Source organism: Mya arenaria, chromosome 5 (assembly GCF_026914265.1).
Source record: "Mya arenaria isolate MELC-2E11 chromosome 5, ASM2691426v1".
NCBI lineage: Eukaryota > Metazoa > Mollusca > Bivalvia > Myida > Myidae > Mya > Mya arenaria.
The window spans coordinates 18712609-18728840 of record NC_069126.1 but is presented as its reverse complement, the minus strand read 5'-3'; the positions used below and the strand labels follow the sequence as shown (position 1 = coordinate 18728840).

The 16232-nt window shown below is 34.6% G+C and overlaps 1 protein-coding gene across 4 annotated transcripts in view; it reads left to right on the top strand.

Annotated features, from left to right (window-relative positions):
• Positions 1-8115, top strand: part of LOC128234408 (hemicentin-1-like) — a 55963-nt gene extending 47848 nt beyond the window's left edge. For 3 of the 4 annotated variants that reach the window (XM_052948625.1, XM_052948627.1, XM_052948626.1), the window contains 5 exons: positions 108-236; positions 1127-1216; positions 3377-3520; positions 5183-5227; positions 5648-8115. In XM_052948625.1, the coding sequence (XP_052804585.1) occupies positions 108-236; positions 1127-1216; positions 3377-3520; positions 5183-5227; positions 5648-5823 (584 nt within the window). In that variant the 3' untranslated portion in view covers positions 5824-8115. The remainder of the gene's footprint in view (positions 1-107; positions 237-1126; positions 1217-3376; positions 3521-5182; positions 5228-5647) is intronic. The other variant, XM_052948628.1, reaches the window with a different exon arrangement.
• The last annotated feature ends 8117 nt before the right edge of the window (positions 8116-16232 follow it).

Genomic DNA, 16232 nt, shown 5'->3' with positions numbered 1-16232 from the left:
CTTTATCTGTAAAATATGCTGAATCTTTATTTGTATCATTTCAAGTCGGAGGTAGAACTTCTTTCCTTTTATGACCTATTTAAAATGACCTATTTTGTGTACTTCAGATGCAGCGAACACGCCGGACCTAACCAAGACACAGGTGATCATTATCGGCTGTGTGTGTGCCGCCATCTTAACCGTCCTTCTTATTATTCTCATCGTGATTATATGTCGACGACGGCAAAAAAACAAAAGTAAGTGCACATAGTAATTTTGACTTAGGAATATAATTTACTGTCTAGTTATTCTCATCGTAGTCCTGCAAAAAAGAGCAAAGACAAAAATGACCTGGTGAAGTGTTTATGTGTGTGCTTATTGTCCATATAAAATTAAACAAGGCTTATCAGTCTCATTAATGCCTTTTTATGCGCTCAAAAGGAGGTACTGTATACAGTAGTCACACTCTCATACTGTCTGTCCGTCTGAAAAAGGGTAATACTTATAATGACATGAATTTGTTAATACTTACTTAAAGTTTTATTTAGGGCAGACATTTATTTAAGATATTTTGGTCATTGTAATGTTTCTCTACTAGTGTATTGAAGTGCAAGTCTAGAAAACAGCGGGTGGAATCACAGATTTCTTGTTTTACCCCATAGATTGATCATTTTTCAATTTGTCAGCTTAGTTCTGCGTGAATAACAAATGACTCTATTGATGTTAGCATATTATGATGTTGTGTGCTATTGGAAATTCACTCATATTTCAAAAACGATGTCACCGATCCCTGGAGCATTAGTTCGAAATTAAGTTCTTAATATGATAAGTCTGTTTTGTGAAACTAATATGGCTGTTCAGGTGTATTTTAGCTCCTGTAATAGTGAAACAGTCTAGGATATTCCTTGCTTTGTAATTGTAATTGAATATTCTTAAAATTGTATTTTATAAAGTCATCAATTGAATGTTAAATGTACAGAAAAGACATCCAAAATTGCAAATGTGTGAGTCCAGCCTTCATTCTTAAGTATTAAGTACTTTAAAATTGATAAAATCAGGTCCCAACGCAATGGTGATAGTCCAAAGTGAAGGTACTTATGTATGCAATTGCATGTATGTTTATCAAGTTATTTTTTTATCTTTACAGATTACACAGGAGACCCCCACAGTCCACGTACAGTCCAGCAAGGCAATGGAGCTGTTCCACACCAGAAACCTCACAGCTATGAAAACACAGGTATGACCTCGCTAGGAATGGCATACGATAGTCGTAGCAACCAAGGAACACTAACTAGACCTACTAACAACAACTCATCGTCAGCCCATACTAACAACTTCTCAGCAAATATCTCATGTAAGTCTTCATGTCTCAACGTCAGATCCCTTCCCCCTGTTACTCGGTATTCTGTTATACGGTGGTACCTGTGAGTCCTTCTTCCCAGTATTCTATGGTCTGTTATACAGTGGTCCCTCTATATATGACTTTGTATACAATTTGTATCCCCATTCCTCTGATCCAGTAGCATAACTTACCTTTGTGTTGTTCTGTTAGCCTTTATTACCCTGCCAAAATATCTCAATGCAGAGTTCTCTTCATTAAAAATCTTTGTATGTAGACCTTACACTTAAAACCTCTTGATATTTCTTTGGGCCCAAATAGCTTGAAACTCTTCTTTGGTTCATTGCTGAAATCTATAAAGCTGCCAAAGGATGCATAAGTGTATGTTACCTTTGAATGGGCAGTTTTCATCTACATTTAACTTCAAATGAATGACTTCAATCATGGTATAGGTGACTATCATGATCAGTTGCTTGCCCTCTCTCTGTACAATTATATCATGCATTCTATGTTCACATGGGAATGAGGAAATGTGTTCCACATCTGGATCATATCTTTTAGCTATTCCTCCAAACCTATAAATGTCATAATGCTTATTTACTTTTCCATTCTTGGCTACAACAGTTCATGTTCACAATCTGCACTCTGCATGAATAAAATGTGCATGACGGAAATGCCAGGGGGAGCTGTATGTTATGCTGTAATCAGTACAGAGAATTTCATGTCCCATTTCCGTTTTGGAAATGTTAAATTAATTTAATTACTGATTTCCATTTTAAATTGCCTGCTGTGATCTTGCTATTTGGGTAAAGCTATTGCCTATTGGTGTAACTTTATGACTAAGTTCTTTTTAACTATCTTAACAATTGAGAAAATATCTTCTTTTCCAAAATTGATACAGCATACTCCTTGGAATACAATTTAAACAGTTGAAAATTGTGGCGAGACATTAACACATGCTTGTATTTTGAGAGATGTAGATAGTTTCTACTCATAGAATTTGTGTTTCTATTCTCTGTGAAATATGTTTTGTTTACTTACGATGTACTAACCCCATAGCAACCTCATCACACCACTCATCCCGCTGCTTCATAACCGAGCTTGCTTGCATTCCGCCTACTTCGTTTATACTTGCAAAAAACAATCTTAAAATCACATGATAATCATAGCGCTATTATATAAATGCAACAAACAAAAAAATGAATACCAATTTTTGCCTATTGTAGGTATAAAAATGAAATGAAATACAAAATTCAGAAAGAATCTCATATCATTAAATAATATATTTTACAAGAATGTAAATAGAATATTTTGCTATTCACAAATACGAGGAAAATATCCAGTTTTATTAACCTGCATGATATATTGCAGATGTGTTATAAACTAAAAAAGATGTGTTTACAAGATATTAATATGAAAGTTTACCTAAATGCATGGCTGTTCAGTTTAAACCAATGAGAAATCATGCAGTTTTATTTCTAAAGGTATTAGTTTCAGAAAACATTTACTGCAATAACCTTACTAGTTACCTGCTTTTATTACCAAATTTATTCAATTCCAACTCTATAAACCTGCTCTATTACCCATCTGCGTCCAGCGTAAGAAGGCTTTGTTGTATTCCAGAGTGCAAAGATATATAAGACACATTTTAACAGTATTGCATTAATGCATCTGCACTTGATTCATATAGTAAGATAAACAGTGCTGCGTAAATTGAGTCATGAATTCAATTATTTCCTTAATGAACAATGTAATTCAATGATATCCATTATGTTAAGCATAATTCAATAATAAAATTTTATTTGAAATATAATTCTATGATTTCAATGTAAGTTAATAATTGCTTTATTCAATTTGAAATTGTTTCTTTTCTATTAGATATGCCTATACATATTAAGCATTACAAGGAATGTCAAGTTTCAATCCTTTTTTTTTTAGAAAGAAAACATAATTAATCATATAAATTCAGATTAAAAATGGCATAACACTTTTAAGGGCCAAGAACTCAATTAGTAAAATAAGAATACAGGAGTAACCTCCCCTGAATTTGATTTTCAGATGGTGGCCTTACATTTAACAGTAGGAGTGGCAATTTCCCCATTTCGTATCACAATCCGGCAGAAAATTACCCTTATGGGGACACATCTTATGACTCTCACACATTAGACAAATATGAATATGAAATGAATAGGCGCAATGCAAGTAAGTTCATGTTTTATCATCATGTTCATTTTATCTCATCATTTGTTCTGTCTTTGTGCTATGTTGTGTATTCAGATCATTCAGCTAGGAACCTTAAGATTTTTTGTTGAGCCTTTGTTGGGTAAGAAATATTTTGACTGAAATGGTATGTAATAGATAACTGAACAAATTGGAGGATCATGTATGTTTCAAATGCCTGTGTATCTGAATACATGACAGCAGTGTGAAATGCATAGTTGTGTAGTACAGTGAAATCTGTATGTGAATAGAGTAGTGTATCCCGGTAGAATGTGTTATTGTAAAATGTGTAAATGTTTGTAGATCTAAAGGGACGTAATTCTTTATTTTGTTGTTTTGTATTACCTTTTCTATGCTATAAAGAAGGGCTGTATTTTCTCTGCTAAACCAAATTGGCTTTTCCTTATACAATTAAGCCATCCTAAAATGTCCAATAACTCTGGCATTAGCAATAATATTGTCACAGTTTGATATTACCTCCCTTTGATGAAGATAGACACTGCAGTTTACACTAATTGATGTAAGGGGTTTATTGGTACTAACATAGCAAAAGTACAACGAATGTTTATATTGAGTTGGCACATGGTAGATGTCTGACTTTCTGTAACATAAACACTTGGGATCAGAATGCCAACATTAGACCTTGCTTGTTGCAGGAATTCTTGTCTCAGATGTTAGCTAGGTGTTTACTTAGTGATGTTTTCATGTCACTTATACTGAATTGCCCTGTGCATTTACTGCTTAAAAATAGGTAGTTCCTAATTCCAGTACCATCTAAAAACATTGTCAAGATAAGGATTGTAATTATGTATATGATCAAAAGACAATGATAATATAAAGTGGGTAAAAGAATAATTAACAGTAATTATTTTTGGTGCTAGTAATATGATTGTGTTTGTCAATTAATGCCCACAAAAATAGCTCTTACTAGTAGATATTTTGGCCATATTTTTGTACGATGCTGATGCCATTTCCAAATCTGAGACATGAAATAAATTGGAATTGAAATCAATTTGTTGTTTTTTGTCTAGACTATATTCCCTGATTGCTTAAATTATTAATATGAATATTTATCTGGAGGCATTCCTATTATATGATCAAACTGATGAGACTGTAAAAAATATTATTTCCTGAAATATTCAAAATTACTGGCAGCATATAGGTATATATATATATACACCCAGTAATGATGTTGGTACTCATTTACTGAATCCAGAAATCTCAGCATGCATTATTCATAGAAGTTAGCCGAAACTTGTCTGTACAAAATTAGATTCCTAATGCAATTTGCACATAAATCTTTCTTTTTCCCAGTGGAATTATTTCTATTTGGTTTATATAGAAACAAAGAAAAAAGTAATTATATGAGGAAAATTGAAGTCTGGGTCAGAGAAAATGAATAGCAGGGTAAAAGCTTAAGAGCACATTTAAAGAATTACGGTATGTTGTTTTCTAGATTTGAAGGGAATTTAAGGTTTACCAGCTTGCAACCTGTGCATATCAAGTAACTATATGATGCTGTATTCAATGTTTGTTTCTATAGAAGGTGATGTATTCAATGTTTGTTTCTATAGTTGATGTGGTATTCAATGTTTGTTTCTATAGTTGATGTGGTATTCAATGTTTGTTTCTGTATGTTTTCAGACATCAGTGGAAATGGCGACCCATACTACAGTGATAAACAAGGAGGTATAGAATATTTCAAACTATAAATATATAAAGCAAATAGCAATTTAGTGTGACAATGTGTATATATGGCATCCATGATGTTTCACTATGAGGACCATTGTTGGAAGATACTGTGTGGTTCAGGCCAGGGGTTCTAATGTTCAGGATTCACCCTTGAATCTGGCCATATTCAATATTATTCTTATCCTTATCCATAGATACGCCTCAGTGATTCCATTCAGTCTTTTGGGCAGCTTTTTTTACAATCCAATCAAAACACTTTTTCACCAAGATTTTCACATTCGATGAAATTAAAATTATTTTTTTCTTATAAAGATGTATGTAGGATTAAAGATTCAAATGATTATTGATATGATTGTGCTTCATGTCAAAAACTTGTTTTGAAAAAAGAGTTACGCATTATTACATTTTTCTTTTCAGACTTGTCATTCAATGGCTCTCCACGCACACCAACAAAAGACGGCCAGCAGTTCAGAAGTATCCCCGAAGACCCCATGAAGGAAGGCGGCAGTTTCGGTAGTGGAAACGAGAGTGGATACTCTACACCAGATAAGGCGAAACAACCTAAAAAGGTTATATACGAAGTTGTCGTATGATGGTTCCTTTCCTTTTCTGCTGTCATCTTGAGAAACTTTGTACCATTCTTGCCTACAGTTTTGTGAAAAACCCGCCGGAAAACTCGCAGACAATCTTCTCATGTGCTTCCTGTACCCATGTGACTTTTTTTGTGTTTAGTTGCCATGGAGATGACCTTGAGAGGTGCATGTGCATGACCCAGTGACCTAGTTGTTGTGACAAGTGTTATTTTTAGAAACACTAACTTACAATACACCATGACTGAAAGGCAGCTGATATAATATTATTTTTGGCAAAGCCAGGATTTAAAATGTGATGTACATGAATTATAAAACCGTGTCTTCCAGCACCAAAAAGTGACTTTTGACACTAGTCCTAGTGTAGGTAGGACAAATTCAAATATGGAAGGATACGAAAAGGTGTGCGAGTAAGATTTGTTTTAAAATATTCGGAGAATATTTTTGTTCCAATACCATGACTTTGTGAAGTACCAGTACTATCAAAAGGAAGCTGTCGTAATGGCCGAAAAACAGTTTGCTGTTCAAAAAATGACTAAACCCACCGAATTGTGTGTTACAAAACTGTAGAAAATGCTGTTGCATTGCAGTGACAATGGATGACATTCAGTGGTAGAAAGGTGCTTTGTCATTGAACATATAAGAAATATACATTTTTAAGACATGAGATTCTTAGTGCATGCTTATTGTAACATTTTTACATCATTTTCATGTATGATGTATGTAATTCTATTTTATATCTGAAGTCCAATGTTTTGATATTGCAATATACATGTCGGTGTGAAAGATTGGGAAAAAGTGTGACAGAATATATATATATATAGATTGATATGTGTGTACACATGTTTAAGAGTGCCAGACTCTGTATGATATAAATTAAGAAAAAGGAACCATTTTAAAAACAACAAAATTATACCTAAATTTATGATTAGATAAATCTCATCTGAATTCTCATTTTATAGGATTTTGAGGCTTTTTATTTAGTTTCGAACTGAGATAATTAAAAACAAACTGATTGGTAAAATCAAGCTTATGTCATTATTTTTGGCTAAATTAAATAATGTACTTATGCCTGGTACACTTCAGATTTTTCTTTAGTTCTTTTAAAAACTTGGGCCTGAGTTTCATTTAATGTTTGTATTGTTCAAATGAACACACAGTGATTTTTGTTCAGGGCTTACAACTGATCATGTTACTTATTGACTAAACACTACACATAGCTTGGTAATGCACATCTGTGGTTTTAAGTTTCCCTTGAAGCCAGTAGTTTTATACACTGAGTTTTTGTTATACATGTATTTCTTCTGAGTCATTTGGTAATGTATTGTTATCACCAATTACATTGTTTTGTTGATTTTGGACAAAACAGTTAACAATAATTATTTTGAAAAGACAAATAGCTATTATTTATATTAGTTTATGCATGTTTTTTTTTTGCTTTAAATAAAAAAGAAAGAAGTTTGGAAAACTTGTTATATAATTTGTTGTGTGAGTTAAGATATATTTGGTTTCAAATTGTTGTGATCAAGATAAACATTAACATAATATTAAGTATATTTTTCTTCACTGTCATCATTGTTAAAATAGTTATACAGAATCTTCATAAAGATTGTTATTACTTTATCTTAAATTACTAGGTTGTGTATAATTTACAAAATCAAAAAAGTTGTTATTGTAGTTTTAAAATAGAGTTTTTTTATGTATAATAAGGACCAATAAAAACAAATCTCTGTTTCTGGTCCCCTTTAATAAAAGTAAAAATAAGAGTTCAGGATTATTCTTTTCTGAAACATATATTTTAAGATACCAGATTCAAGAACAAAAAAGGTTTATTAAAAAACTTTTACCATTGGAATGAAAGAACACAACACAAAGAATTGGGAAAGAACCCATAATTAATTAGCCATGCAGTTCATGCTGATAGAATCTGCATCATTTTCACATTTTTCAATCATTTTTGCCAATCTAGTTGACTTATACTTCACTGGTGCAATAACTTATAACAAATATAATGAGTGACCAGGAATAGAGCTCTTGTTTTCTTGGCTTTGAATAACATTGTACTGGATTCTACTGTGTATGTTATTTTCGCCACATTTTGTTAATACCATTTTGTCATAATCATTTTCATTTCGTTCTTTTTCTACTGTATAGAAATTTCTGTGTATATTTTGCACAATTCTTGTAACATAGTATAGTTTTATATGGAAGCTATGTAAGAAACAGATTAACATGTTACAAATTTTGTATTAATGTGCAAAATTCTCTATAAAAATAATAAAATATGAAACTTGATATTTGTTATTATTTCCACAGCCTTGATTAAATGGATGAATTAAAGTGCCACAAAGTTATGTAATATTTGAAATTCTAATTACAGCAATTCACAAGTTTGACTTTAACTATTGAAAAAACTCGAGGCCTTAATAATATTTGCAATGTCATTACCTTGAAAAAAACTTAATAAACATGTTACCAATGATAATACAAAAAAATTGTGTACAAGTGTACAGTCATGTATCAAGGTGAATAACTCTGGCTTCTGACTCATTGACACTCTCATGAGAAGGATGGTCTGTGTACAGCACTCTTGTTAAATAAACTACTGTATCTAGCTTTTTGTTACCTGTGCAGTATAAGCATGGCAGACATAGAGATCATGCAGTCTGGCAGTGTCATCATCAACGCTCTTACCTAAGCCTTCTTGTTATCCAATCTTTATCAAACTTGGTCATAATGATAATTGGCATACCAATAGAATATTGACCGAGTTTAATAAACAGTTAAAATGCAACAATTCACTGTGGAGTTCTGGCCCTTGAATTGTCAAAATTTAACCAAAAACACTATTTTGTTTGTCCCCTATCTTACTTTGGCATTTCTTAAACCAATCCTTACCAACTTGTTAACAACTTGCTTATTGACATAATTCTCAATAAATTTAAACAAAAAATTGATTGCAGTTATCACTTTGGAAGTATCTTGAATCATCAAAATTTACCAATTTCACTTTGTCTGCTTTCTAAGATGCGACTTTATCTCCCAATCTTTAACACACATGTTTACAATGTCAACAACAACAACAACAACAACCTTTAAAACATTGGCAATGTGCATAAAGCACACAAAAGAGTACACGTGTGAGGATATCATATATAATTACCACTATGTTATATTATAATGAAATCTAGGCAGGGACAATTTTACTGTCAATCATTTCGTAAGAAGGGTGGAAATTATAATGGGCATTTTATCTAGGACACAACCAGTTCAATTTCCAGAGTTATGGTTTATATAATGTTAAACCCTCATTTATGTTGCTTTCAAAAATGACCATTTCTCATCCAATTGTCACAATGTTTAAAAATCTCAACTGCTTTGAATAACCTCGTTCAAACTTTTTAGTCAGGTGTCAAAGCCCTTTAATTTTCTAAAAAAACACCATGTAGCTTCCCTTGCCTATGGTCACTATTTCTTTACTACATGTACAAGCTTGATTGCAATGTTTATATCTTTATATGCATAATAGTACCCATACATTTCATATCATGACAAATGTGAAATTTTGAAAATTGGCCATCATGTAAATTCTATATTCTGTTTGAACTTCATTCATCAAATTCAGAAGTTAATAACATTAAGCCTTAGTGACAGAGTAGATCCTTCTTCGCAGGTGGAGTTTTTGTTTTGTTGAAGAAAGTTGCTTTATAGACTGAGTTTGAGACCATGGATGGAGTATGAATTAATGTTAAGGGAGACAATAAAACAACTGGAAGTCCATTACTGAAATCATTATCTCCCTTGACACTCATGGATATGTGTTTGCTCCTAAAGCCTTCTTGTATGATAATTCTTTGTATTTTTGTTATAAAGCTGTTGTGAAATGTTGGTGTTTTGAACATTTATAACTTATGTTTCTTCCTAGTCCCGTCTTTGGAAGCAGTTATAACTAGGTATGATATTTGTATTTCTAAAACAACGTGTAATTAAAGTTCGGACTTGTTCAGCTTTAAAAGAGACTTGTTCACATATTTCATGGTGACCAATTAATAAACCAAACAACAAACAACAACTGGAAGTTACTCATTTGAACATTAATTGTAAACTGAAGCCTAATTATTAAATTTTCAATAGTGTTACTAATGCTTTTGGGCTAAGTAGAGCATTTTATTAACGATAGAGCTCTAATTGGAAGCATTTTTAGCTCACCTGAGCAGAAGTGCTCATGTTAAGTTATTGTGATCAGTCTGTCCTGCATCTGGCTTGCATGTCTGGCAACAACAATTGCTTTAAACAACATCTCCTAAACTGGTTGGACAATTTTGATGATTAGTTTCAAAGGGATGTTCTTTTGGTGGTGCCCTTTCAAAATTGTACAAAAAATAAAGCTTCATTTAGTGGTTTTCTACCAAGGTTGTTCAAATTAAGTAAGCCCCATAGGTCAAAACTGGTCACGCCCAGGAGATCACCTGTTTAACATAAAGATATATAGGGAAATCTTTTAAAATCTTCTCGTCCAAAACAGCTGGGCCCAGAAGCTTGATATATGGTATTTAGCATCTTATGATGGCCCTCTACCAAAGTTTAAAACTTTCACTCAGGTGTGCGATTTTGGGCCATCATTGTGTCAGAATATTTTTCCATGTATGACCCTTAAAAAGGTAAACAGATGCCCTTTTAAGCTGGAATATCAATCTGATACTGTTCTTTCTTTTCTCCTACTCAAGGAGTTTATTTATTAAATGGCAATTCACCACTTCATTAAAAATGATGAATTACACCTTAACTTACAAAAACATGTAAGAATTATTTCACTCTCCAGCTACGAGTGTTCCCTTTCCATGTGAGGAACCCGTTTCGTCGAGAGAAAGAAGAAATCGAACCCGTACAGTACTCGCATGATCCCCCTGGACACACATGTGGTCTGCCATGCTGTAATAAAGATCTTCAGGTAATATATTTTAGGCTGTTGGGGGCAGTTTTTGTTTGGGGGGAAAGGTCAGAAACTGAGAAAGTGTACTTTCAAGATCCCCTTGGACATACATTTGGTGGACTCTGCTGAAAAAAGACCTCCAGGTATCTAACTTCTAGTTAGTGAGGTAATGGGTTAAAAGTTCAAGGAAAAGGTCATATTTATTTTACATTTACAAATAACACAACTTATGTACAGTTTTAGCTTTTTTCTTTATCTGCTATGGACATGTGAATAAGAACCATTTACCTTTCACGGGTAATAATCGGTACTAATCATTAACAAAGCTCAAAGTTGGGATTGGATCAAGGACTCTCTGATCCAGAGTCTCATATGCTAACCACTGGCCTTGCCACTGATAATTAGTGCCTACAGTACCATTTTTTACACACATACATTTGGACCATAAATGGAATGTATTTTACGATATCATACTAATTTGTATTTAGTCAAATCAAGATAACCTTAGAAAAATGGCTAAATAAAATAAGCTACTCAAACTAAGAACTTACAAGAAATTGGGACCTGGTAGTAGCAGATATTTTTTTTATAAGTTGTTTCTTTAACAATGTTTGTTAAATTAGAGCTGAATTAGTAATTACACAAGTCTTTAAAGGACCATTTGCTAAAACTGAAAATAATAATGGTTATATTACGTGCTCAAGCTTGAAACATATATGTTTCCTTTATCGATACAGGTTCGTCTGTTGAAGCAAAAGCAGGCCCGTAGTTGTATTGGCATTCAAGAGAATGATGCATTGTCGCAGAACTTTACATTCAAGGGTAGACTTCGGAGACAAGTCCCGCTAGAACATGGCTTCATCACTGTTCAGGAGCAAAAACAAGAAGAGAGACCAAAAATTCCAGACTTTGAGGATGATAGTGAGAAAATGGCTACCTTGAAACTACCCAATGAAAAACCTCAGTCTGACAAGACAAATTACCATTTTCTCAAAGGGCGAGCTATGACATTGCCACAAGGAAGTGAACCTAATGCTACAGAAAAGCTTTACCTTGAAGATTTTAATTTCGGTGAGAGCGGTGATTTTCTTGATGCTGACGGTACTTCAAATGACAGTGAGATAGAGTATTATATCACGGTTAAAAACCCACTTGATGCTGACAGGGGAGTGCCTTACAATCCTAAGGATCTGGAGTCAAACCAGATATACCCATGGGACCTCTTGCATGATGCTAAGTATGTGTCAGCTAAAGCACCAAGTGAAAAGGGGAGTGAAACGTGTAGTTCAAACTACTATGATGTTCTAAGAATTCCAGAAGACCAAGACAATGCTGAAAAAGGTGAGAAGGAAAAGGATCAAACAGATGTTGGTGAAACAAACAAAACAAATGTGAAAAGGAAGCAAATTCACATTGGTGTACCTCTGCCCCCTATTCCACCTGAAATTCCAGTACAAAACCTACTTAACCATCCACCATTACCAAAACCTGATGCAAACAAATCTGCAACTCTGCCTCAGCAACCAAATGGCTCACTGGATGGACTTCTGAGGGATGATTGGTCCGAGTCTATTTCATCATCTGCCAAATACAACACCTACAATTCAGTGTATTCTGTGACAAACATGGCACACAAGCATTCCAAGGAAGCCATTGAGAGATATTTAGGTCAAGACAAGTTTGCCTCAAAGTCACAAAGGCCTGATGTCACTCAGTATGATTTTACTGGCATAAAAACATATCTTGTCAAAAGGAAGATGCATGAATCTTATGACAAACTTGAAACCAAGCACAAGACCACAAATGAGCTTATGGACAAACTAGAAACTGGGCCAATAAATGATTGTAAGGAAACTCTGGTTTCTAAGTCGAAATCATCAATCGTGAGTGAAAGAATTAAAGAACATTTCAGAGAACAAGCTCAAAAGAGAAGAGCAGAAAGAATATCTGAGGGAGATGAAATGAAGGAAAAGCTTCTTGGTGAATCGTTAGATGAAACGGAAACAGATTCAGAAGAGGGTGAAGAAAGTGGTGGAATGATTAACAAGAGCTTCAAGAATGTCAATGTAGATGGTAAAGTAGTTGGTTCTCGCTACTCCTTTCATCGTATGGACAGTGGCAATGATGAGCTTAGTGAAATTATGGAACACATAAGTGGATTACAGACAAGTGAGAAGACATGTGGTGAAGGGAAGGATGAGCTGGTCAATATTCTGAAAGAAAGACTGATTACATCTGAGTTCGAGGAGGAGGTAGAATTTAAGTCCAGTTCTGACCTGCCTGTTACCTTGATTTTGTAAAGGTGATTGTCAGATTGTTATATAGACATTGTAACTCTTAAGATATATTTTGATCTTAAAATTCTAGTATTACAATCACAACCTGTTTCTTTGTCAAAGAAGTCAGGCGATGTTAGGATTGGTCCAGAAGTTTACACACTGGACTATATTTCATGAAGTTCATACAGTTAATACAATTATCTGAGTGGCAGAAGTCTAGTAAGTTCTTGTTATATTTAACAATCACAATATTGACTGTCATCAAACTTGTATATTTTCATCATGTTTGGTAAATTTATTATGTTAAGTGGTATTGTCGTCATAGCCTTAATGTTGCCGTTATAGCCTTGGTGTTGCCGTCTTAGCCTTGGCGTTGTCATCATAGCCATGGTTATGTCATCATAGCCTTGGCGTTGTCATCATAGCCATGGTTATTTCATCATAGCTTTTATGTTGGCATCATAGCCTTGGTGTTGGCGTCATAGCCTTGGTGTTGGCGTCATGGCCTTGGTGTTGGCATCATAGCCTTAGTGTTGGCGTCATAGCCTTGGTGTTGGCGTCATGGCCTTGGAGTTGGCATCATAGCCTTAGTGTTGGCATCATAGCCTTGGTGTTGGCATCATAGCCTTGGTGTTGGCATCAAAGCCTTGGTGTTGGCGTCATAGCCTTGGTGTTGGTGTCATAGCCTTGGTGTTGGCGTCATAGCCTTGGTGTTGGCGTCATAGCCTTGGTGTTGGCATCATAGCCTTGGTGTTGGCGTCATAGCCATGGTGTTGTCATCACAGCCATGGTTATTTCATCATAGCCTTGGTGTTTTCATCACAGTCATGGTTATTTTATCAAAGCCTTGGTGTTGCTGTCATAGCCATGGTGTTGTCATCACAGCCATGGTTATTTTATCATAGCCTTAGTGTTGCTGTCATAGGCATGGTGTTGTCATCATAGCCATGGTTATTTCATCTTAGCCTTGGTGTTGCTGTTATAGCCTTGGTGTTGCCGTCATAGCCTTGGTGTTGCTGTCATAGCCATGGAGTTGTCTTTATAGCCTTAGTGTTGTCTTCGGCATATTCAAAGCGCAGGAACTTTAACATTGGCCAATACTATAAGAAACATTAAAAACTTTTCAAATGAAACTTGGTACACATATTGGCAGAGACAATATGCACTAATAAAGAATTGACTTAATAGTTGACTACAAACAGAGAAAAGTTTGTGTTTGCTCTAAAACGCTCTATGTGACACTTTTATGCTGTCGTTACATTCAAGTACATGTGGTATATGTAGTAGTATTGTGAAACAATATCTTGATACATAAATATCACTGTTCAGTGCTTTCTAGTGTTTGGATTCGTTGAAAAAGAAAGAAAGGTATTTTCCTTTTTGTGTTGTACCTGTCCTGTATAAATATGTCCAGTTATATGAAATTTGAATAAATCAGTCTAGAAATGTGTTATGTTTAGTTAAAATATAATATTTACTCCTCCATCTCCATAACATACAGTAAACGCCTCTTATTTCTGAATATCAAACAATTTGTTGTAAAATATGTTCCTGTCAATGAAACTAAAATATGCATTGTATAAGTTTTATATATATATAAGGTATTATTAATTATAGAATTTCCATGGAGCAAAGTGGGTTTTAAGGAGGCAACGAGGTTGAGAATAGTTGTGATATATACAAAATAAACCTCCGCTCAGTAATGCTCAGATTTCTTTGAAAAGTCAATTAAAAAATAAGTGATTAGAACTCACATTTTAAATTAAGTTAATCAGAAAGCCTGAGGCACCAAGTGAGTCACAATTGAATGGTTATGTACTTTGTTAAAATGCATACACAGTTCATAAGATATAAAAGATGCAACGAAAGCCAGATTTTCAATACGTGCAATCAGAAGGGTTTGGAAAATTAAACAAGTGATCAAAAGGTGTACAGGTGGACAAAGGTAACTCTTTAAGCACTTTGTATGCCAAGTCAAGCCAAATAACAAGTAACCAACGAAACATTTCTGTGAAAGGGTACTGAAAGAAATATCAAAGTGTTTTTAAGATTATTGAAAATTATAATGTTTATTGGCCTCATTCAGGTGACAAACAAGCTAATAATGGTGAACATTTGTGCCAAATTATTTGAAAATTCCATGACGCTTTACCAAGTTTAAGCCAGAACTAGCCAACCTTAGGGCACAAAAAGAGTTGGCTGGGGATAAGGGCAAATTTTGACATGGGCAAAAAGAATTGTGCTAGGTCCTACTGCCCATCATGATGGCGGTGTATACTGTGGGAGATGTTTGCTCCATAAACTGCAAGAAGCATTCAACAGCAGACGAGGAAATGACCCTAGAGCAGGAAAAATATGCCAGACAGATCTAAGTCTTGGTACATTATCAACATGTTGGAAATCTGTACCAGGTTAACAGAGGCTACCTCTAAAAAAGGGGAAAATAATGTTACAGCAACTCCAATTGAGCCCAAAGTTTAAAGCACATAGATGAAGATGAAATGGTTGTAGGTCACAAAAGATGTCAGGCGCCACTATCAATCACAATTGTTATGTGTACTTATATCTCTATTACTGTTGGGAGTAGTTCACTCCATAAACTATTACAAACGTATCAACTGACCAACCAAACATATGGTTGTCCATACAGCCTGGACACAACCAACTACACTCCTTAGGTATATATGTCCTTATATGCAGCATTCCATAGTAAACAAACACTAAGTGTGACCTTGACCTTTTAGGTAGAAACACAGTCTTGCAGGCGACATATCGTCTTGGTACATCAAAAACATGTGGCAAGTTATTTTAAAATCTGTCCATACATGAGAATGATACAGCCCGAACACAACCACCTATACTCTTTATGTCCTGATATGCAGCATTCCATTGTGAATAAACACTAAGTGTGACCTTGACTTTAGAGGTTGGGACACAGGTCTTGCATGTGACACGTAGTCATGGTAGGTCAAACACATGTGGCAAAATCTGTCCATACAAGAGAATGCCACAGCCTGGACACGACCACATTTACTCTGTCTCATTTGCAGCATTCCATAGTATTCAAACACTGTGACCTTGACCTTAGAGGTAGGGACGCTGGTCTCGCAAGCGACACATCATCTTGGTATTTCAAACACATGTGGCATGCCCAGACACAACCACCTATACTCTGTCCTTGGTACAGCATTCCACAGTAT